General features: G+C 43.2%; 1 protein-coding gene across 30 annotated transcripts in view; it reads right to left on the bottom strand.

The window, feature by feature from the left end:
- APBB2 (amyloid beta precursor protein binding family B member 2) overlaps window positions 1–22,855 on the bottom strand; it is a 328,434-nt gene that overhangs the window by 42,263 nt on the left and 263,316 nt on the right. Inside the window, exon 1 of one of the 30 annotated variants that reach the window (XM_037897890.2) lies at window positions 2,588–2,924. The exons of 28 other annotated variants lie outside the window; for them this stretch is intronic. Coding sequence is in view for 1 of the 2 variants with exons in the window: in XM_043544481.1 (XP_043400416.1) it covers window positions 2,326–2,330 (5 nt within the window). In the remaining variant the exon portion in view is untranslated. Of the gene's footprint in view, window positions 1–2,325; window positions 2,516–2,587; window positions 2,925–22,855 lie in introns of those variants that run through there. One more of the 30 variants, XM_043544481.1, reaches the window with a different exon arrangement.

The raw sequence follows: 22,855 nt of genomic DNA, 5'->3' as shown, positions 1-22,855 counted from the left end.
AATGGTAATTTTGGGTGCTAAATGTCATATTGATACTTGATGTGGCACAACTGCTCCTCTGCTGGGCCTCTATAAACCAAAAGTTTCCTAGGTTAATAATTACAGAACAGCAGCATAAGATTACTCTAGTATTTTTTCGGAGTTCCCCTCAACCACAATTCCTAAGTTATAGAAATTGAATGCAGTGCCTCAAACGAAGCAGTCAGTGCACTTCCAGCCCTATGCTGCATATCATCTGATTTCTAAGGTACCTTCATCTGCCTAAGGTCACCTAATACAACCAGAATTCATCACGTAATAGAATAGCATTGTTTCCTGTCTCCTAAGAAACTCTGTAATTAAATATGAACAGACCATAAAAAGTTTGGCTTGTTAGGGGAAATAAATGGGTCTTGGCAGCAGAAAAAAAATTAACAAGGAATAGCAGACAACCTTTGCCCAATTCAGCAGAACGCCATTTCAGATGGCTAAAGTGTTATTTTTGACAGATTAGCAGATTCAACCATAAAACACATTTACCTCCAGTGCAGCTATTTTAGAAATTTGTATAGGCATCAGACAAAACCTCCATGCCACAGAATACAACCAAAATTATTAGTGTCGGTTTCTTTGTCAGGTACCAAAAACAAATGTCAAAGATCTGTTAATTACATCCCATAATGGAGAAACCAAACTGAATATATCTCATGGATTTTTATTTCCTGGTTTAAACTGGTTCGTTTAAATCTGACATGGACCAGTTTCAGCCAAAAAATAAGGGTTCTGAAGAGGCCTCTCAAAATACAATGGAGCAAATTCTGCACTCTGTGACACTGGTGTAGTAAATTTGGATCAAAGCCATGTAAATCCCTTAAATCAATGCAGTTACTCTGGAATTACTCTGGTGTCAATGAGGTCAGAATTTGGTCCACTACTATATGTAGTTTTTATTTCATTATCTTAAAGCATAACAGCTCCGGAAAAACCTTGCTGAATACGTTTACACAACATTGTAACAGTTCCAAGAATATCAATACATACTTAATACATCTAAATATTAATTTACACAGTTTCAATTGCTGTTTGGCCCTTCTAATTAATAATACAATGGAGAAATACTTAAAACATTTATAGGTGTGGTTATTTTTGTTTATTGTTGAACATAAATTTTTATTTATAGCTACCATATAGGTTTGTTTTTTTCAGATATATCAAACCAATATTATTATTGAAAAGATCCAAGTTACAGAAATAAAGCTACCATTTTACCAATAAACAATTTAAAACTAGCTCTTCTCTTAAGAAATGTTTTTGGGATAAATAGCAGTACCCCTCCCAACCAAAGTTATTAAAATGATGTCAATCATGAAGTAACAGCTACAAAAATGTAATTAAAGTCATAGTTTTGAGAGAAAAGTGTCTTTGCATGTTTTATTACACTAAATCAAACCTCAGAAATGTTCAATACCCTTTATACTGAGGAAACAAAAATTAGCAGATATTAGGAAAGCAAAGAGGTTCCGCAATTCATGTTACAAACCCAACTGAAGAGTAACACTGCTGAGTTAAGTGGAGGCGGGAAAAAAAAAGATTAATGTTTGCCTTTCCCTCCCCCTACTCAATATTGTAATGAGGATTCACAGTTCTACAGCAATTATCAAATCAATGAAATTCACCCTGTTTTAAATTCTTCAGGAATACAGATGGGCTTGAGAAAGCACAGATTCGTCCCCGAGCACCCAAGCTAATACATAACGTTTAAATCATTTAAGTTTCTTCTTGTGTCAAAAGAGCCATGAACTGTCTCACATATACTGTACATTAAATGTCTACCAAGAATTTGATGGGGTTATGGTTCTTCCATCTTTATGAAATATTCACTCTTTATGAAGCTCTATAAAATTTCAAAATCAAAGACTCATGAATTAGAAATGAATAATCTCCATTGTCAAAGATCTACTGAAAAACATGATAATGGTTAGCTATGGGTTATCAAAAAAATTACATAGGCACTATATATATATGAAGTAGCACACACAGATTTATGTCATCCTTTGCAAATGAGCTTTCTGCAATTTACTGTTATTCCATCTTTTTGCCTATTAACACAGCACTGGCAATAAAAACAAACTATGCCCAGGCACAACAGAATTACACACAGATTTAGGCAGGTCACCATGAAGTCGGCAATTGCAGCCAGCTTAGGAACAGGAATTCTGAACTGAACACTGACCAACAAATCTATCAAGCATCTCAAGGTCTAAGCTATGTTCATCAGTTTACCGCTCAAATGAGCAACATCTGAAGGGGAAGGAAGGGGGGAGGGGAGAAGCAACAAATACTTACAGCATACCGTATATTCCCACATCTCTGCTTCAATGCCTTTCTGAAGGTTGTTAAGTGTCAGCTCTTGAGAAAAGAAATCTGACTTGCCTTTGTCACACTAGAAGCTGTCATTTGCCTAGCAGGCAGCTACACAGGATCTTTAAACTAATGTACCACAGCTCTGAAAATACAGTGAGAGAGAGACAAAGGCTACTCCTATGTTTCCATTGTGGTTATATGGTGGGAGGAGTAGGGTTGGGTTGGGTTTTTTTAAGTTTCTTACCTTTTTGATTGCAGCAAACAGGATTTTAATGCCAAGCACGTCAGATACAACCACCCAACTCAATGCCCTGCATGGTCCTATTCCCCTTTAAATGTACAGATGATGCAAACTGCTCTTGGATCCAGCCATTTACTTGTACTTCAACGACCTGTGCTGAATACTCCTGGGAATGGTAGCTCATTCATTTTGTATCAAGTTGAACCAAATCCTGTCCGCTCCCTCTCTCTTCATCAGGCCGCCCTCATTCTCTCTTCACTCACTGTGCTCGGCTGTGCTGATTGGATACAGCTGTGAATGAGTGGATGCTGTCTCCTGAGCTGCATGGTTCAGCCAGAGGTGTGTCTTTTTCTCCCTGTTATCACTGATTTTAACCATTTTTGTGTTTACTACATTTTGGCTTTAAAAAAGTCTTTCCACTCTCTCAATACAATGTATTTATTGTAGATTATCTTTCTGTCCTGTAAGCACAACTAACTCTAATCTGCTGGACTAGAAGCAACCTTTTTGGAAAGCTGAAAGTGTGCAAAGGTTTGTCGTTTTTGTTTGTTGCTGTGCATTAACCAAAATAGTTTAAATAGGATTCAATATAGAAAATTAAAAGTTTTACAATGCTTTCTCTTTTTAAAAGGCAGCGAAAAAGCCAAATTACAGTATGCAGAATTAGGCACAACTCCATTTACTTCAGTGATGTCACACCTGCTTATACTAGCAGTGAAACGAATCCTTGATCTGTATAAATATATATTTCAAATAATTTGATACTCCAAAATATGAATGCACAGTACTGTACATCTAATATAAAGTGGGGTTTTGCTCTAAAGTGACTGTAAAAATGACACTCCAGGGCAGCAGGTTTATTGGCTTTCAGTGAGTTCCCTATCAAATGTGCTCAGATAAAGTAAAAAGATATTTTATCTAACTGTCAGCCATGCAATATCAGCCTGGCTCTGGGAGTCTAGATAGATTCTGTCCTTCATAAACATCACTATCAGATTTAGCAGGCCAAATTAAGCCTCTATGACACCTGTGCAATCCCATTACATTCAACAGATTTTCAAAGGAGTAACAGGTTGGAACTTAATAAATAATTCTGTTACTGATGCACAAGAAGAACAGATCCAGCTCCCTATTTCTTAGGTGTGTTGGATCTTTGGGCTACCAGGAGCAAGGCAGTAAAATAATTTTGCCATCACAGTAAGCGGATATGACTCTTGAAAGTCTTGATACAAAGAGGAGGCCAATCCATTGAGAAATGAGATGTCACTTTTAGACATTTTCAAAGCAAACGTGCAATTTAATGGACTCGTTAATTCTGTAAGACCACACACTGCACTTGTTATCCAATTCCATTTGGCATTCAAGATAACTTGCTTAAGCTGCATGTGAAGGCAAAAGTAATTTGATATTTCTGAGGGCTTCCCTCTCTACTGCTCTTCTCCTGTTGGTATAATATTCTGTTTCACTTTCAACAACCAAAGTACAACAGGATATGGTGATTTTTCAATTGGCAAAAACAAAGAACTCATAAGAACAATGTTAGACACTGATTTAAATGGACACTAAGGAGAGAAGCCAAGTTTCCATGTTTTAACATGCTGACTTTGTTTTGTGTGAGCTGAGAACTTTCCCTCCCTCAACCCCTTTCATTTGCTTTTACACAAGAAGATCAATTTAACGGAACAGTGGAAAATTGTGGTACTGTGCCAAATGATATACAGAGTAAGTTTCAAACTATCCTTTTTCTAAATGAGAGGATGAGAAAAAGAAATATACACATATAAGCAAAACAATAGTCACACGAAGTAGAATTATGCCCTAAGAAAAGTAGAGCTGGTTGGAAAAGATTTTTGGTTTTTGCAGGAAATTTTGAATTTCCCCCCAGTTTTTCAGTGAAAAACCAAAACTAAAAATTTGTCAATGTCACTGAAAAAGAAAGGAAAAAGAAGGGAAAGCGAAGGAGTGGGGGAAAATGCCAAATAATGAAAATAGGTTGGTTTTTGAAAGCCAGATTTTGGTGTTTGAATGTATATCATGAGGGTATCTAAACCAGAAACTACCATTCTGGGACCGCCCCAGAACCCACTTCTCATGCAATGACTCCCATCCCATTTAATAAAATGAGATCAGGGCGGTCTTGTCTTTCCCCTCTCTCCCCCCACCTGTTTACAACACCCTGGGGGCCATGATGACCCTCAGTTAAAAACCTCTGGTCTAAATAATATCATGTGAAATCTGACTGCTTATAAATACTTCCCACAATTTTGTTCCAAATCAAAGAGCATCCACAGCTGTCTTATTTGTAAAAGAAAAAAAAACAAAAATACACTTTCATTCAAACAGTGCAGAATGTAAAGATCGGTTTTAAAACTTTACACATTTTAAACCCATGCAGGAAGAGAGAAACTACTCTGCCTATTCAAAACAAACAAGTTGAGTCCTTCTAAGATCAGGTTTGGAGGGCTAGCTCAGTCTCAAATTAAAAATAAATCCCCCAAAATAACCTACATGAAAATTAAGTCATCACATCTGTCATCTGTTATGCTCTTAAATAGCTTAGAAAATCAATTTTATGTCATTCCATCTCACATTTAAGCTGGATAATAACTCTTCCTTAATTTTACTTTATGTATGCTCAGCAGCTACAAACCAGTTTTGTTTTGTTTGATATCACAAGTATTACTCAGGGAACTGACACAACCTTATCAAAAGGATTTCCATATTGTTAACTTATTCAGGCTTTGCAGAGTCAAAGACATGGGCATAGAATTTGATGGGGGAGAAAGAGTGCCGATATATTTCAATACCTAAAGTGATCTGAGATTAATTTCTAATCCCATGTTGAACTGGTATGTAGTACAGATGATTTCTCAAGCTTTTATCTCCTTACCCTCCAGCAAAAATTCAGTTATGGATGAATATTTGACCTTGGCTAGCCCCATGCTAAGAAATAATTATCTAAATCATTATTAACATTCAGGCCTGCTTTCTTGACTCTCCCGCTCTAGTCTGTGTTTGTGCCTTCTAATTGCTGGTCCACAGAAAGGATAAGGGACATATCTCTCTGTCAGCTAAGGGAATTCTCCTGCAGCTTCAGTGGCAGCTTTTAAAACTGAAAAGCCAGAGTTTGGGTCCCAGCTACGAGTCTGTGCATGTGATTTGCTTAGTAATTAAAATTGTGCCTGTTGTCTCCAGTATTGCCAATCCTCAGCTTTCAAAAATCATGAATATGCCCCCCCAAATCATAAAACTGGCTTAAAAATCATGAGATTTTAAAAAAGTAATACATTTTGGGTTCTTTTTATTTGCCTCTGGCTTCTAAGCCTTTACAATGCACCTGGTTCACTCTTTCAGGCATTTCTCCACAACTGTGAGGGCTATAAAAGCGAAGTTATTTAGCCTTTTAAACTAGAGTTCTTTGAGATGTGTGATCCTTATCTGAATTTCACAGTGGGTACACATGTGCTCTATGTGCCTGACTCGGAGAATTCTTGAAAGTAGGGTCAATTAGTTACAAAGGATAAGTAACTTCCCTTTCTTCTTTGAGTGCTGGTCCCTATGCATATTCCACTGTATGTGACTGACAAGCAGTGCTGCAAGAGGAGGAGAGTTTGAGAATGCAAATGATATGACTGTTTGGAGAACCTGTATCCCAAAGCATGAGTCAGTGGCGGAGGCTTAGACTAAGATATAATGTCTCGTGAATGCGTGGATGTAACTCCATGTTACTGCCTTGCAAATATCAAGCAGGGGTACCTTGTGAAGTGATGCTACAAAGTTTGCCTGTGCTTTTGTAGAGTGAGCCTTTATTCCATGTCGGGGAGGCGGATGTGCCAACTGATAAAGTAGTATACAAACAGAAATCTACTTAAAAGGTTCTCTGGGAGGAAACAGCGTGTTCTCAGACTCATTCCACTACAGCAACAATCTAGGTGACTTTCTGATCTGTTTCATTCTCTGTGAGTAAAATGCCAAAGCTCTTCTCATTTCAAGGAAATGAAGACTTTTCTTTCCATTCAAAGCTTGGGGCTTCAGAAATTACACGGATAAGTGAACAGATTGATTAGCGTGAAATTCTGAAACTACTTTGGAGGTGAATTTTGGGTACAGTTGTAGAGAAACTTTGTCGTTATGGACTACTGTGTATGGGCAGGGGCGTGTCTGCCATTAGCATCCCAAGTTTTACCCTTCTAGCTGAGGTGATGGCAATTAGGAAGGTTATCTTCACTGGCAGATGAGACATTGAACATGTAGAGAGGGGTTCAAAGGGTGAACTAGTCAGTGCAGAAAGTTAAGAGGCTTTCTTTGTTACTGATGGGAAGATTCTGATTAAACTTTTTAGGAACCTAGACATTACTGGGTGAGTAAAGACAGAATATCCCTCTGTTGGTGGGTGATGCACTGATTTCCACCAAGTGAACCTGTAGGGAGTTAAGGGAAAGACCTATGGTCTTGCTGAGCCCATACAGAGAAACATTTCCACTTGACTAAAGAACGTTTTTTGGTGAAGTCTTTTCTGCTATTATTAAGAACACTTTGCACAGCTTCAGAGAAGGAACATTCTAGGTTCAACACCCATCCAAATACCAAGCTTCGAGATGAAAAGCACCTGAGTTGGGGTGTCTGACCGTACCATTCTCATGCATCTAGAGATCCAGAAAGGGCAGAATGCTGATGAGTGGGCAAGTTGACATTTGTAGGAGATCTGGGAACCAGAACCGTCTGAGCTATTTGATTGTGATGAGGATGACTTGTGATCCACCCTGTTGAATTTTCCAAAGAGCCCGAGGTAGCAGCGAGATGGTAGGAAAAGTCATAGTTCAAATGGTCTTTCCAAGGGAGTAGCAGATAATTACCTCTCAGGACAGGCCTTGAGCTCCCCAGGCGCAGTATATATTGCATTTCCTGTTTGTCTGGTAGGTGAACAGGTCCGAAGCAGAGCTTCCCCACTGAGTGAAGATGTTGTTCATCATTGAAACATGTAATGACCACTCATGGTTAATGGTGAAGTGCCCACAGAGGATGTCAGCCTGTGAATTCTGGTCTACTGGAAGGTGCACTGCTGATAGGGTGATATACTTCCTGATACACCAATTCCATAAGTTGACCGCTTCTGTATACAAGGAGGATCTCATCTTGAGAATGGTCCTAAAGGGGCATGGGAAAGAGGGCTTTGAAGGAAGTGGGGACAGAAACTTGATGGTATAGCTGGAATGGATGATATCCAGTACCCACTTGTCTATTGTTATTGCCCTCCAGATGGGAAGAAAAAAAGTCCCAGGTGGCCACCAAAGCGGATTTGGGGATCAGGTGGGGATGGCATAAAAATTGGTTTCAAAACTCCCGAACATCTTGTCAAAAGTACCTCCTGGCCAGGGGAGCATGGGTTGATATGGGAGACGCCAGGTAACATGGTCTTTGTACCTTCTGTCTCTTACTGGGTAGTTCATAAGACCATTGGTGGTAAAATGCTTGTGGCCAATGTACAGGGAGATCTCCCCAGCCTGAGTCCAACTGAGGCCTCATTGCTTTTTCCATGTGATGTTTCTTAAGCCAGAGTTCTTGCGCCTATGAGTCCAGATGGGAAAGGAATGACAGATATTGCACTTAGCAGAGATATGAGCTTCTCAGAGGCAACAAAGGCAGTACTGGTGGTCGTCACTAACTGAGAAAGGGCAGGGACAAGAGACAGTTTTTAAAACCTGATGTCCCGGGCATAATCTAAGTCCCATTCCGGGGAGGTTAGGGAGTTCCATTACTAAATATAGTATAAAAACGACTAACACTAACTATGCTGAAGTAAAATAACTGTTTAAAACTTTGCATGCAGCATTGTTGTAGCCATCTTCGTTCCAGGATATTAGGGAGACAAGGTGGGTAAGGTAATGTCTTTTATTAGACCAACTTCTGTTGATAAGGGAGACAAGCTTTCAAGTTTACGTAGAGCTCTTCTTCCGTTTGTTTAAAACAGCTTGTTTAAAACTCTTAAATATTTACAGACTTGAAGACAAAAAGGAGAAGCTCTGGACACTGGGAGGATGCTGACTCAGGCCAGGAGGTGGTAAGAAGGAACTAGAGAGGCAGTGGGTCCACACCACCCCTTGTACCCTCAACACAGAACATGAGAAGAGCAAGGTTGAGTGTGCAGGCACAGACCAATGGACACTACTTGCAAGAATTCTCCGGTCTCAGACACATGGAAAGCATGTGTGCCCACAGTACAATACAGATAGAGACCAGCACTTGATGAAGAATTTGCCTTTTTAATTTTTAAATGAAAGCTGATATTTTCACCCAGCCACCTCCCTTCAGGAGCTGGTGCTTTAAGAAAAGACACCAAATATTGCAAGAGTCACAACAAAAATCATGGAAGCTGGCAACATTCAGTGTCTGCAACCCATGACTTTGTTACATACTCCTTCCTACTAGGGTGCTTGCCATCCTTAACAGTCATGAACAAAAACTAGCAAAGATGAAACATACCAAGTCATACTGCCCTATCTCCATATTAAACTGAGACATTAGCATCGTAGCTGAAACACAGGTCCCAAGACTGAAGATGCATTGTAGCATGGGCAAAACTAAGGAGATCCATAACAAACAAGCCTGCAGCAGGTAACGGGTGACATTGTCTGCTGCATTCCAACCTCCTTGAGGAGCACAAAGCCCAAACCAGCCAAATCTGGCCAGCTGAGAAAGCTTCAGAAGTGGGGGAGCTTGAGAGCTGGCAGAGAGTCAGCGTACTCAATGCTGGTGAACAAGGTGCATTGGAATATATCAGAGGTGTGGAGAGAGAACACTTTGCTCTAGCTATCACCAGCTAGCATGTGGCATAGTCCGTCCTCTACGCCCTCCTAGTTGCTGTATTCTATGCTAGGGCTGTTGTTGGGGCTTAGCCAAACAGATAACCAGAAAGTGGAGACTTGGCACAGCAGAAAATCTGGGCAAGAGTCTGCACGCCGGACAATAATGGCTGTTCTAGCTGACTTGTGAGTTGCGTTATCATTGGATAAGGACGCATCATTTGACTAGGAACAGTAAATCAACTTCTCTGCAAAACTCAGAAAACTTGGAATAGGGCCACGTTTCCAAAAATGGGTCAGTAATATATTCCTATCCGACAGTTAAAGATTTAATAAATGCCTGCAAATCAAAAGGATTTACTCCAGAAGGAAGTTTGAAATATCATGTCACCCATAACTTTGCTCCTGGCAATGGAGTCTTTGGTTCAAACAAAAAAATAAAGGGTAGCACTATCAACAGATAAGGCCCTAAAGGCAAACCTCCTGCACCCATGCAAAGAGTTCAGTAAAATCTTAAAGTTTCATACATATTTTGACAAAAATAAAGCTAGATTATGTGGACAAGGGACCTGGAAAAGTGCTGTAGTTTTATCTGTTTGAATGTTAGCTAAGTGGAATTTATGTCTTTGCGTTGCAGAGGATTCAGAGTTTCTTAGTAGATGGACAGAGAGTTATTCTATAAAAATTATATTGCAACACAATGTCATGCTACAGTTGAGCTGTGGGCCCAGACTTGCAGGTCTACTCTATGTCTAAGACAAAACACTTTCAACATGTATTGCAGCCACCTCACTAATGGAATTTAAGGACCATTTCCACTCTAAAGAGATCCACAACACTACTTTAAAATTATCAAGATGCTCTGGTCCCAGGAAACAATGGCTATCTTCTTTTAAACACAAAGGTGATTTAGAGGGCAATTATTTACTCTTCTAGTAAAAAAAGACAAAAATCTACAAAAATGAATATTTTCCCTAGCTAAACCATTTATTTCACAGTTCTAGGTACCGTCTATCTGCTTCTCAGATGAGTTTTTCATAAGTATGCTTGCAAGAATTTGTTTAGCTTCTTAAGACGCGGCATAAAAGAACAGGTAAGAACTAAATCTCAATAAAAGGAGAAAGATAGCTAGTGTGGCTCTGCAGTGCAAAAATCAACTCTGTACAACTTAGCAAATTGAATTAGCCTGGTCTCAAAGACCTTTGAAAAATACTGATCCCAGAGTTATCTTCAGGGAGATACTTCCTAGATAAACATTTACCACTGTCCCAGACACGGCTATTATTCAATAACAAATGTTCGACACCAGAAGTGCCCACTTTAACAAGCTGTATCTGTCATAGGGCAGCCCGGCTTGGCATGCCCTCCTATTACAGGCTGCAGTATGACAGGCACACAGTCCTGCCTGGACTTTTCCTCTCAGGTGACCCAACAACTTAACTTCAGGCTTTCTTGTCACAATGCTACCTATCCTTAGGGCTGGTTTATTACAACAACATAGTCCAAATAATTCATAACAAAAGTCCCAAAAGTATGGTCCATTTCTCATCCCAGTGTAGTCATTAAAACTTAAGACATCTTGTACCTTGATGCCCCACATACTGGTGCCTTCAACCAAGCCCAGACTCTGACAGTCCTCTCCTGTCCTTATACCAGGACAGCCACCCCAGCCCTTCCCAGCAGGAATCTCCACAGCTTCTGTGCTGGGAACATCCTTGCTGGGGGGCATCCCTCTCCCCGGGCCTCTCATATTTCACTGGGTCCAGCTTTTTGGTCCTGGAGATGTCAGTGGGTAAACTCCTCTGCTGCTCCCTTGCCCTCAGCCCTCTCTGGCCCTGGCTCTTAGATGCCAGTCAGCAAACCCCTCTTGTTGTTCTCCTGCCTTCTCCCAGGAACCACCTTCTATTTCCTTCTGGCACTCCCAGTCTCCTGATCTCTGGCAGCTCTCATCTGCCCTTCCTGACTGAACCAGTTTGCTCTGACTCAGTGGGACTCTCTCTCACTGAGTCTCTCTCTGATCCTTTACAGCCCTTTGTGCTGGCCTGCCCTCTCAATTGGCTAAATAGGAACACCTACTCTGGCACAAGAGTTGGACCTACTTCATCTACTGGGACCAACCATCCTGTGACATACCCCTTGCTAAAGAACAAAACAAAACAACCTCTCCCCCCCACAAAACCCTGCCTCTCACAAGACCCCTCCTGGGCCACTCTCACCCCAAAACCAAAAACCCATCCCCCACAAACATATTGCATAAAACATTCCTTATAATACTCCAGGGCCCGACCCAAACTTTCCCATATCAATCCAACAAAACAAATATTCCCCATAAACATTGCACGAAAGACATTCCTTGTAAATTTATGCACATCGCAGAAAGGTTCCCCAAATTTCCTCACAGTCCCTAAAACCAGTCCTAGATTGAGCAAGTCTCTTACTCGGTTCTCCTTGGTCTTCTGTGGTGTGGCCAGCCACGACTCCGTGGCCTCTGCTGCGGTGTAATCCTCTTGCCAGAGGCTAGTCAAAATGCCCACATTTTCCACTCTAATGTCATATGGCAGCCCTGTCTGGAGCACCCTCCTGCTGTAAACCACGGCATGACAGACACACCTGTCTCAGTTTCCCTCCTTCAGAGTCCCCAAAAATAGTCCAATAGTCTTTCTGAGTGCAAACAGTCTTTGTGGGGTTTATTTATTACAAATGAAAGCCCTGTGCACACAAGTCCCAACATCACCATCCAGACAAAACACCAAATACAGATCTGGCATCCCTCCCCACACTACTCTCCAGCATAGCCTCTCTTTCCCTCTGTCTCCAGCTCTCTGGTTCCAAGAAGCAGCAGGCATCTCCCACTGCAGTTCTCAGCCTTCAGCCCTCTCCAGTCTTCTCTGGCCTTGGTTCTCTCTGGCTCAGGAAGAACAGCTGGCTAGCCCTTCCACTGGATTGCTAACCCTCATCCTTTTTCAGCCTCCCAGCACTGGGTCTGGCTCTTGAAAGTTAGTAGGCTAATCCCTCCACAGGCTCCTATGTCTCAGCCCTTTTCAGCCTCCTGGCACTGGCTCTTCAGCTCAGGAAGGTCAGCCGGCTATCCCCTCCCATGGATTTCCTGATACTTCTCCTGTAGTTCTGTAGTTTTCCCCAGAGACCTCCTCCAGTCTCCTGACTTTTCCTAATTGACTCTCACCAAGGCTTCCTCTCCCTCAAATTCTGCAGCCCCTTAAAACCCTCCTAATTGGCCAAACTGAGAGCACCTGTTCTGGCACAGGGGAGCTGGATTTACTGGGACTGGGCACCCGATGACAATGTCTTAATGCATTTCCATAGTGTCCCAACTGCATCAGATTGAAGGCATATGAGTCTCATGGTCATAGGTGATTGCTTACAAAGGAAAAATTCACCTACATCAAACATGACAAGCACACAGTTCTTATTACATGGTCTCCTTTCAACAAATAGCCTAGGCCGAAATGCTGAAGCCAACCACCGCTTCCAGATCCACAAACCTTTAACTCCTTCCAGCTTCTCTAGGACTCATAGCAAGCTATTTAATACACTACCTTTATTTCTTCCTCCTATAATGCCCTGAAGCTATTAAGAAACAATGCCATGTGAAGAACATACTAAATATCTAGGATTCAAACACTACTCTGACGTTGGTAGGTATTATCTACATTTCTGAGCCTACATCGATGAACTATGGGCCTAATCCAACTCCCACTGAAGTCACTGGGAGTCTTTCTTCTGAATTCAATGGGAGTTCAGTCATACCCTATATTTGTGTATCTAGTCAGCTTTGAATTTAATAAAAATGGTCTTTTTTTATAACTCAAGTTTCACTACTGTTAAATAAAGATAATAATTAATGAAATACTTTCCAGGAATTTCTGAGTTTCTATGTTAATGTATCACTCAAATTATTAGATGAATGTATACTTATGGAATTTAATTCAGATGAATGAAATGGATGTGATTTCAACAGATAATACTATATGAGATATAATACAGACAGATTTTTCAACTTCCTTCTTGCAGAAATACTGAAATTGCATGTGTGACAAATGAAGCTAATTTTTTTTCTGTTTTTGGTTTTGTATTAACAAAATTCTTAATATATTTGAATTTTCATGCTGAGAAATTAAAACTAGTATGCTCATATTAGTGTTTAAGTATACATACATGTATTTGCACTCATCAAAGAGATTTCAGTGTGGGATTTACCTCCCTGCTAGAGGGCAAATAAATACCACCAAGGAACAAAGGCCCTTTTCCCTGGTGGAGCTGACATTGGGAAACATGCCAACACATTATCCTCAGGATTATAAGCCTGAAATTAGAAAATGTAAATATTTTCTAAAAATACAGAAGTGGAGAGTACAGCATGCACTAACCATCATTTGCATACAAATTCACTGCATAAATATTTGAAACATGACCAGCTGGTAACAGATGTGAAAAGGAATCCCGAGGCATATATGAGATTTAAATAATTGAACTGATTAGTTGATAATAAGAGCATCCTCCTGCATTTAGGGTCAGATTCTGCTCTCTTACACCCGTGCAGCCCAATGCAGCTAATGACATTGCCCAGGAGGCAAGAGAGGGCAGAAATTGACTCATACTGTGTAATACCGTTTGTCCAAAGGATCTAAGGTGGTTTACAAACTCCTAGGTATGTGAGCTGGGTCCACTGATTTCAATGGGACTACTCACAGGCAGGGGTGAAAGTGGGCCAGTAAAAAGTAACTGCCGGTACCGGCCAGTACGCAGCACTGCCGCAGCAAAGAGCCCTGCTTAAAGCGCTGCTGCGGCAGCGCTTTAATGTCTTGCCCCGACGGGTGGGGCAAAATGGGCAGCTGCTCCAGGGTCGGTCATTTAAAGGGCCTGGGGCTCCCAGCCACTGCCGCAACAGCGGCCGGAGCCCCGGATGGCGTGGGCCAGGCAGCGCAGATGGGCTGGCTGGGGAGGCTGACACACACACACACACACACCCCCCCCCCCGCAGCCCTGTCCCTTCCACCCAATGCCCTGCCCCTTCCAGTGGCCCAGATCCGGGCCCGGTAGGTGTATAATGTTACTGTCACCCCTGCTCACAGTTATAAACTTAAGCATGTGTGCACTGTTTGCACAATTGGGGCATATATCATGGTGGATTGCTTAAATCACCAAGTGGAAAGCCTCAATTTAAATCACTGATTTCATTCAACTTTTCCATTTTTACTTCAGTTATTTTCTAAAGAAAGCTGCATTCTCATTGGTTGGTATAATTATTAACACACGTTGATTTACAACTAAATAGATCCTTTACACTAGATTTGGTACATCTTTTTGCTACCGAGGCAGGTGCACTATAACTATATACATTTATTTAAGCAATTATATAGCATAATATTTTCAGATTCTATTAATTGTACATTTTTAATATGTTAGAAAATGGTGAATGATATAATACTTATTAACTAGATAAACTTTTTGCTCATATTTGTGTCAAGCTGCATTAGGATGGTAACTGGAATTTAATTAAACACACAAAACACTATACACAATTTATTTTAATTAAACAAAACAAGCCCTTAATACAGCAGGACCTATTGTGCCATATTCATAAAGCTTGATCTCAAAAGTTAGATATTTTTCCTGATTCTTTCTTTATATAGAAAAGCAGCCTTTAACTCAAAGATTTTGATAGATGCTCATGGATTCAGCATATTTATTTTTTATTTAAATGTTTTGAGAGATTATAATAAATTTACCCCTCAACATCTTTTGTATTAAACTCAGATTTCATTTTAAATGGGTTTATTTTTTAAAAGGAAAAAATAATTTAAATAAAAAAACCGAAGTAAATAAAGTCAGATGCTTTTTTTTTTTTAAATGGATTTTAATCCACTACGGCATAACTATAGAACACTTCATCTACTACTGAAATGTACCAGTGTTGCTGGACAGTAACACTACTCAACAGTTTAGGACTAGAGGTAAAACGACAAAGAGAATTTAGGGAGGCAGAATATTTACTGGCTGCTTTTCCAGGAAATACTACAAAAGCATTTTAGTTCATGGTGCTCTGCTGGCCACTTGGAATGATTACTTGTTCAGAAATGACTTGAATGGAATCAGAATGGGTATCCTTCTGAAGTAAGTATTTCCCAGTACTTAGCATGTAATGATACCTGAAACACTGCAGTCCTTTGCTTACAAAAGGCAATAACTATGAAATGTATGTGATTTCTATTACAAATTTTGACTTTTTAATGGAAACCACTGCAGGACAACCAACTGTTTCTGCTATCACCTGTACAAAGATACTGGAATCATGATTATGGTGTGACTTTGATAATGTGACAGCTCCAGACACTATGGTGCCTACAAATTTCTTGGCATGGTGCTTCTTAAAATATTACTCTCTCTTTTAAGTGGCCTACCCCTTAAGTTATATATTTATATAAATCTCACTCTGCATATCTCAAGGTTTTTTTAACCATTGCCCACCTCAGTAGTGTCTGAATGTCTTCCATGTAAAATAGACTGGCAGGACTGAAGTCCCCAGTAACGGATGCTGGCTGTGACCCAGAATGAAATCCTCTGAGCAAACACTGGGAGACATTTCATCCTGTCTGGCACCACAATGAACAACTGCGTTGACTTGCGAAATGGCTTAGTCTTGTCGAGGTACAAGTCAAACGCCCTCCTGATGTCCAAGGCATGCAATTTGCGCTCCTCTTCTGATTTAAGAGGCTTTGGAAAGAAGACCGGTAAGTATATGTCTTGCCTAGTATGAAACTGTGAACTTGGGCAGGAATGCTGGGTACGGCCGCAGCTAGACCTTGTCCTTGTAGAACATGGTATAGGGCAGCTCTGAAATAACTGCCCTGATCTCAGAGATCCTATGGGCAGACGTTATGCAACCAGGAAAAAAACTTTCCAGGAGGAGGAGGAGAGGGAGCAGGCAGTTAGAGGCTCGAAGGGAGGACCCATGAGCCGTGACAACACAAGGTTCAGGTCCCAGGGAGGGACGGGACCCCTGACATGCGGGTAGAGCTCCAGACCTTTCAAAAACCAGACCGCCATGTTGTGAGTAAAGACCGACCTGCCCTGGAGTGGAGGGTGGAAGGCCAAAATAGCAGCCAAGTGGACTTTGATTGGACAGCCCTTGGAGCTTGAGGTGTAGAAGATAGTCCAGGATAACGGCAATGAAGCACGTGAACCTCTTCCACTTGGCGAGGTAGGTTGCTCTGGTGGAGGGCTTTCTGCTACCCAACAAGACTTGTTGGATCCAGGCCGAGCATTCCCATTCTTCTGCATTTAGCCATGCAGAAGCCACAGTGTCAAGTGCAGTGCCACCAGGATCGCATGCAGAAGATTGCCATGGTTCTGGGACAGCAGGTCCGGGCAGAGGAAGCAGCAGCGGGGCAGCTACCAAAAGGTCTGTCAACGTGCCAAACCAGTGCTGCCAAGGGCACACAGGGGCTACCAGGATTACCTTTGCCTTGTCCTGTTTGATCTACATAAGTATCTTGTGGATTAGCAGCACTGGCAGGAAGGCGTATATCAGAGCCGCCAACCATGGGAGCAGAAAGGTGTCCGACAGGGAGCCCCAGTCCAATCCACGGAATGAGCAGAACATATGGTATTTCCTGTTCTGACGGGATGTGAACAGGTCCACCTGGGGAGTCCCCCCACCTCCGGAACATCACACTGGCCACCTCTGGGTGGAGCGACTACTTGCGGCGAGATGAGACGGTCCTGCTGAGGCAATCTGCTACCACGTTCCTGGCCCCAGGAAGATGCGCAGCTACCAGATGGACAGCACACTACACACACAAGTCCCAAAAGCGGAGAGTTTCTTGGCAAAGGGCTGACAACCTGGCTTCACCCTGCCTGTTGATATAATACATTGCAGCGATATTGTCTGTCAGGACCTTCACCACCTTACCCTCCCTATGGGGCAGGAAAACCTGGCAGGCCAAGCGAACTGCTTTGAGCTCCCTGACATTTCTGTGGAGGGACAGATCATCTTGCAGCCAGCGGCCTTGTGTGCTGAGCTTGCCCAGCCCAGGTCTGAGGCATTGGAAACCAGGGTCAGCGACAGGGATGGGGCCGTGAAGGGAACGCCCTCCAACACCTATTTGGGGCTCAACCACCACTCCAGGGATCATCAGATGTGAACTGGCACCCAGATTACTTGGTTTAGATTGTGACTGGTGGGGATGAACCAGACCAAGGCTCCTCTGCACCTGTTCCAGAGATCTGCCCTTGATGAGCCAATCATCGACATAGGGGTAGACCTGAACCCCTCGATGCGTGAGGTATGTGGCCATTGGTGCCATACGTTTTGTGAATACCCTCGGGGCAGAAGAGAGACCAAAGGGCAGGACCATTAACTGGAAATGGCACCCGCCCACCATAAAATGGAGGAATCCTCTGTGACCTTGGAAGATGGAGATATGGAAATAAGCATTCTTCGGATCGAGGGTGGTGTATTAGTTTCCCAGATCCAGGGAGTGGATGATGGAAGCCAGGGAGACCATGAAGAACTCCAACTTTTTGAGAGAACTGTTGAGGCGCTGCAGGTCCAGAATGCATCTTAGACCCCCTTTTGCTTTCAGGATTAGGAAATAACGGGAGTAGAAGTCTTTTCCCCTCATGTCCCAAGGGACCTCCTCCACTGCCCCCAGCTGCATGAGGTATCGACCTCTTGAATGAGGAGTTGCTTGTGAGAAGGGTCCCTGAAGAGGATGGGGAAGGGAGGGCTGGGGTGGCCAAAAGTTGCAGGGTGTAGCCCCAAGATACAATCTCTAGCACCCAATGGTCTGAAGTGACCCGTGATCAGGGCAAACAGTAGGGATGAAGACGGTTGAGGAAAGGACAAGATGGATCTGGGGAGCTGACTGGGGCATCGCTCTCGAGCACACCCTCAAAACAAGCGCTTCTAGCCCACGTGAGGCTTCGATGGGCCGAGTTGCGCAGGAGGAGGAAGGGCGGCGATGACTAAAACTCGTGTCTCTATCCCTTCTCTTTGCAGTCCCCTGTCGATACTGCCAAAGGCTTGGTGGCAGGGGCAGCTGGAACTGCTTCCTCACTGATTGCAGCGTATGCAGACACAGGGAGTGAAGGGTGGCCGAGTGTCTTTCAGTCCGTGCAGCCTCGCATCAGTCTGCTCTGCGAAGAGCCCATTCCCATCAAAGAGAAGATCCTGGGTCGAGGTCTGCATTTCCTGGGACAGGCCAGTAGTCTGAAGCCAGGAGATGCACCTCATGACCACCATTAACGCGACCACCCTAGCTGCTGAATCAGCTGCGTCCCACGCAATTGGAGGGAGCACCTTGCAGACGTCATACCCTCCTCCACTAGAGCCCCGAATTCCTGGGCCAAGTCCTGGGGCTGGGAGTCCTTGAACTTACGGAGGGAGTCTCATAAGTTGAAGCAGCACCTCCCCAAGAGAGCCTAGTGGTTAACCACCTGGTACCGAAGGCTGACCATTGAATAAATCTTTCTTCCAAAAAGGTCCAGCCTCTTAGCCTCCTTATTTTTGGAAGTTGAACTGGTTTGCCTGTCTGTCCTTCTCGTTGGCTGCCAAGATGACCAGCGAGCCCAAAGAAGGGTGGGTATACAAATATTCAAAATCCTTGGCTGGGATGAAATACTTTTTCTCGGCCCTCTTGGAGGTGGGAGGTATGGAAGAAGGCGATTGCCAAAGGCCTTTTGCTATTTTTATGACCCCATCTGGCAGCGCAACATGGGCAGGGGTAGAGGCCGAGAGCATATTAAACAAGATGTCCGCCTGTTAGGCCATTGCCCACATTTCCAAGCCCAAGTTTGTACCCACCCTACAAAGCAGGGCCTGATGTTTTTTAAAATAATCCGGCAGGCTGGCATGAGAAGGTCTTGCCACTGCCTCATCCGGGGACGAGGATGAAGACTGGGTCACCTAGGGAGGCCCCAAGGCATCATCCCCCGTGGGGGAGGAGGATTTTGGGGTGGGCGCTCACTCCTCTACTCCACCCTCTGAGTGCACCTCCGTGTACTGAGCTCGGTGCTGCCGGTTACTGCTCTGAGGCCGCAGCCGAGGAATAGACTGACGGAGGCATTGGAATCACAGGCATACCCCACACGCTACAGTAGGGCCATCACGCTGGCCACTGGCCTTGCTGCCATGACGGCATCGCAGAGGTCGATGCAGCCTCAGGTGCCCAATCGCACCAGTACTGTCGAGGTGAAGGGCTGAGCTCCCTTTCCGTACCAGATGAATCACCTTCCTGTGACCACAGAGGGGCTGTCAAAGCTTGCGTCTGGTGGCTAACTGGAGATGCGGGAGACCAATGCCTCGAGTAGGATTGGTGATGGGGCTGGGGGATTGGTACCCTGATGGAGACTGCTCCCACCATCTGGGAGATGAGGATCTGTGCTGAGAAGACAGACGGCGGGAGGATGTTCGGTGCTGGCGATACGGTGACAGGTGCCTTCCTGTAGGCGACCCATGTCAAGAGGGCGGAGACTGTGAGTGTGATGCCAGCGATCCAGGGTGTCCCACAGAAGACAGTGACCTGGGACCTGGAGACGGAGAGTGCTGTCTCATCTCCAGAGATGGGAGTCATTTGTCCGCCCTCTGGGGGGTCTTTACGGCTGGCTTGCCCTCGCTGGGAGCCTTTGCCGTGACCTGCGACACACGTGGTGCCAGCGGTGCTGGTAGAGCCCTCTGTTCTCTGGGTGCTAGGAGAGCTTGGAAGATGTGACACTTGTCCTTGCCATGTGATTCCCCCACGCACTTGAGGAGGCTGCTATGGGGGTCATTAACAGGCATAGGCCTGTTGCAGTCAGAGCAAGGCTTAAAACCCGGAGATCAGGGCTTGCCCCACCTGGGGCAAAGTCCCTGCTGGGACTCTATCTCTAACTACACTACTTAACAACTACTTACTAACTATGGTAAACAAACTATTTTCAAGGCCTTAACGCCCGAAGACTGAAGTAGAAGAACTGCTAACCCTTGCAAGGCAAGGGAAAGGTGCTCCGACTAACCACCACGCCACGGGTAGTAAGAAGGAACCGAGAGGGCTGGCAGCACCTAATATACCGATGCATGAGAGCGGCACTCAAAAGGGCGCCACTGCCAACCCTACGGATACCGCAAAGGCAAAAATCTCTGACAGCCGCGCACATGGGAGTGCGCACACCTAGAATGGAATCGACATGAGCAAGCACTCGAAGTAGAAGTGAAAAGTAGATATGGTTACCTCCATATTTGCAGTACTTCCTACTACTTACTATAGGGAATACCTAGAGAACACTGAGAATAGCTCTATTTGAAGTGATTGTTAAGTTTTTAAGGACAGCCACTGTATCACTGGTACATAACTTAACCATTTTGTTATACTGCATAGTTTTTTTTTAAACTTCAGCGTAGTGACAACCCTACAACCACCTCCCCATTTCTTCACCCACTCTAATACCTTGTCACCCATCTAGATTCTCCACTGTCTACCTATCCCTCCTTTTGAAGTGCTCTGTTCCATTTTTCTTTCCAAAATTCACTCTTTTTCTCCTTCCCCACTCTCATCCCACTTCTTTCCCACCATTAGATCCTCCTTACCATTGCTAAAAACAACGTTGCCTTATTCTGCAGCTACAGTACTTGTAAGGGTGTTGTTTGTGTGTGTAAGCCAAGTCCTTGTTACATAGATCTATGGTTCCATAGGCTAGGATTTTCCCTAGACATGCACTTCATCCTGGGACATCAGTCAGAAGGGAAATCCCTGATCCACAGAGACTGAGATAGAGCAACACACCAGGCTCACGTGTAAAGATGTACTGGTGGGTAAGTGTACATTTTAATACATCTAACATACTTACATTTTCTTTTGGTGGTGGCATCAAGCAGAAAGGACTGAAGGCTTGTCTACACCACAAAGTTGCACCACTAAAACTTAAGATGTGAATTTAAACCAATATAGTTAAGCCAGTGCAAAAGGCTGTGTGGACACTTCCATTCTGGTATAAGGATGGCTTATTTTGGTTAGCTTACGTCATTAAGGAACCAGTTTAACTAAACTAAAATAAGCTACTCAAACCAGAATAAGAACATACACACACCCTTTTGCAAGAGTTTAATTAAATTGGTTTAAAAACTGATTCAGGTTACACCAATGCAGCTTTCTCATGTAGACAATTCCTCAGAAATGACTTTATTAACAAGAGTGGGGAAGTGCTATGGAAGTACCCAGATAAGCAGCTGGGTTGAGGAAAAGGAGAAGAGAGAAGATGCCTTAACCAAACCAGTTGCGCTCCCATTGAGAATGTGGCTCAGAAAAGCCAGGAAGGTACCCTTCCTTCAAAACAATCTCTACCCTATGCCCTATTAACATGATGCCTGTTTTGTCCTTATTCCGAGGTTAAGGGGGCCTAGGAGATTGAGTAATACTGATTAATGGTGTCTCAAGTTTGGAAGATTCAAGCTATAATTATGGTATTATCTTTTCAGAAGAGCCAGGTGCACAAACCCTGCTCAAATCTACTTCATTTTCAACCCTTCTTGGCTAAGTAATTTAATTCAAAATACTAAGTTTATAATTCATAATCTAATATTGCTTGATTAGCTTCCATCTCTCCTGGTATTTAAAGCCCTTTATGGGATTAGCCCTAGCAACCTGAGAGATCATAACATCAGGACACTAGAGATATAGATAAAGTTTTATAGTGTTTCAACCAGTATTTTAAAGGGATGCTGATAAACTTGAGAGGCACCAAGATATTTTTACCTGAAAAATATATAAAGCGCTGTAAAATGGCATTGTAAACCATCTCGGTCTCCAAAGATTTACACTCTATTGTTTGTACCTGGAGTATTTTCTAGCAAGGGGGAACGAAGCATAGCAATAGTAGTGGGAGACCCAAACTCCACAATGCTCATGGAGGCTGATCGGTGTCTCTTTTCTTGAGTTAAGGCCACACACCCATCGCAAAATATCTCATGTTGAGTTGGGCAGTGAAGAGAATGGGAGGCTTTCCATGGTGGTTCAAACCAAGTAGTGTCCATCAGGCAGTCTCTATCTGGGAATATGGTTACTCCATCCACTGAACTCCTGCAGCTTCCAGCCACATCAATGTGGAAGCTCCCCTGAGACTTTTTTCTTCTTCCAGTGTAGTTTCTTCTCCCCAGGTACCTTTCAAGAGTATCTTAACCCTCTTTAGCTTGACAGTGCACTCAAATCTAAAAATAAAATATTTAATAGGGCTGTCAAACGATTAAAAAAATAATCATGATTAATCGCGCTGTTAAACAACAATAGAATACTATTTATTTTTACAAGTCCACTCAGTACTACTTCTTGGTCAGCCAATCACTCAGACAAACAAGGTTGGTTACAATTTGCAGGAGATAATGATGCCTGCTTCTTGTTTACAATATCACCTGAAAGTGAGAACAGGCATTTGCATGGCACTGTTGTAGCTGGTGTGGCAAGATATTTACTTG

The sequence above is a fragment of the Chelonia mydas genome, chromosome 4 (genome assembly GCF_015237465.2).
Source record: "Chelonia mydas isolate rCheMyd1 chromosome 4, rCheMyd1.pri.v2, whole genome shotgun sequence".
In the NCBI taxonomy this organism is placed as follows: Eukaryota; Metazoa; Chordata; order Testudines; family Cheloniidae; genus Chelonia; species Chelonia mydas.
The sequence above is the reverse complement of the archived record's forward strand: the minus strand, read 5'-3'. Positions and strand labels throughout refer to the sequence as shown.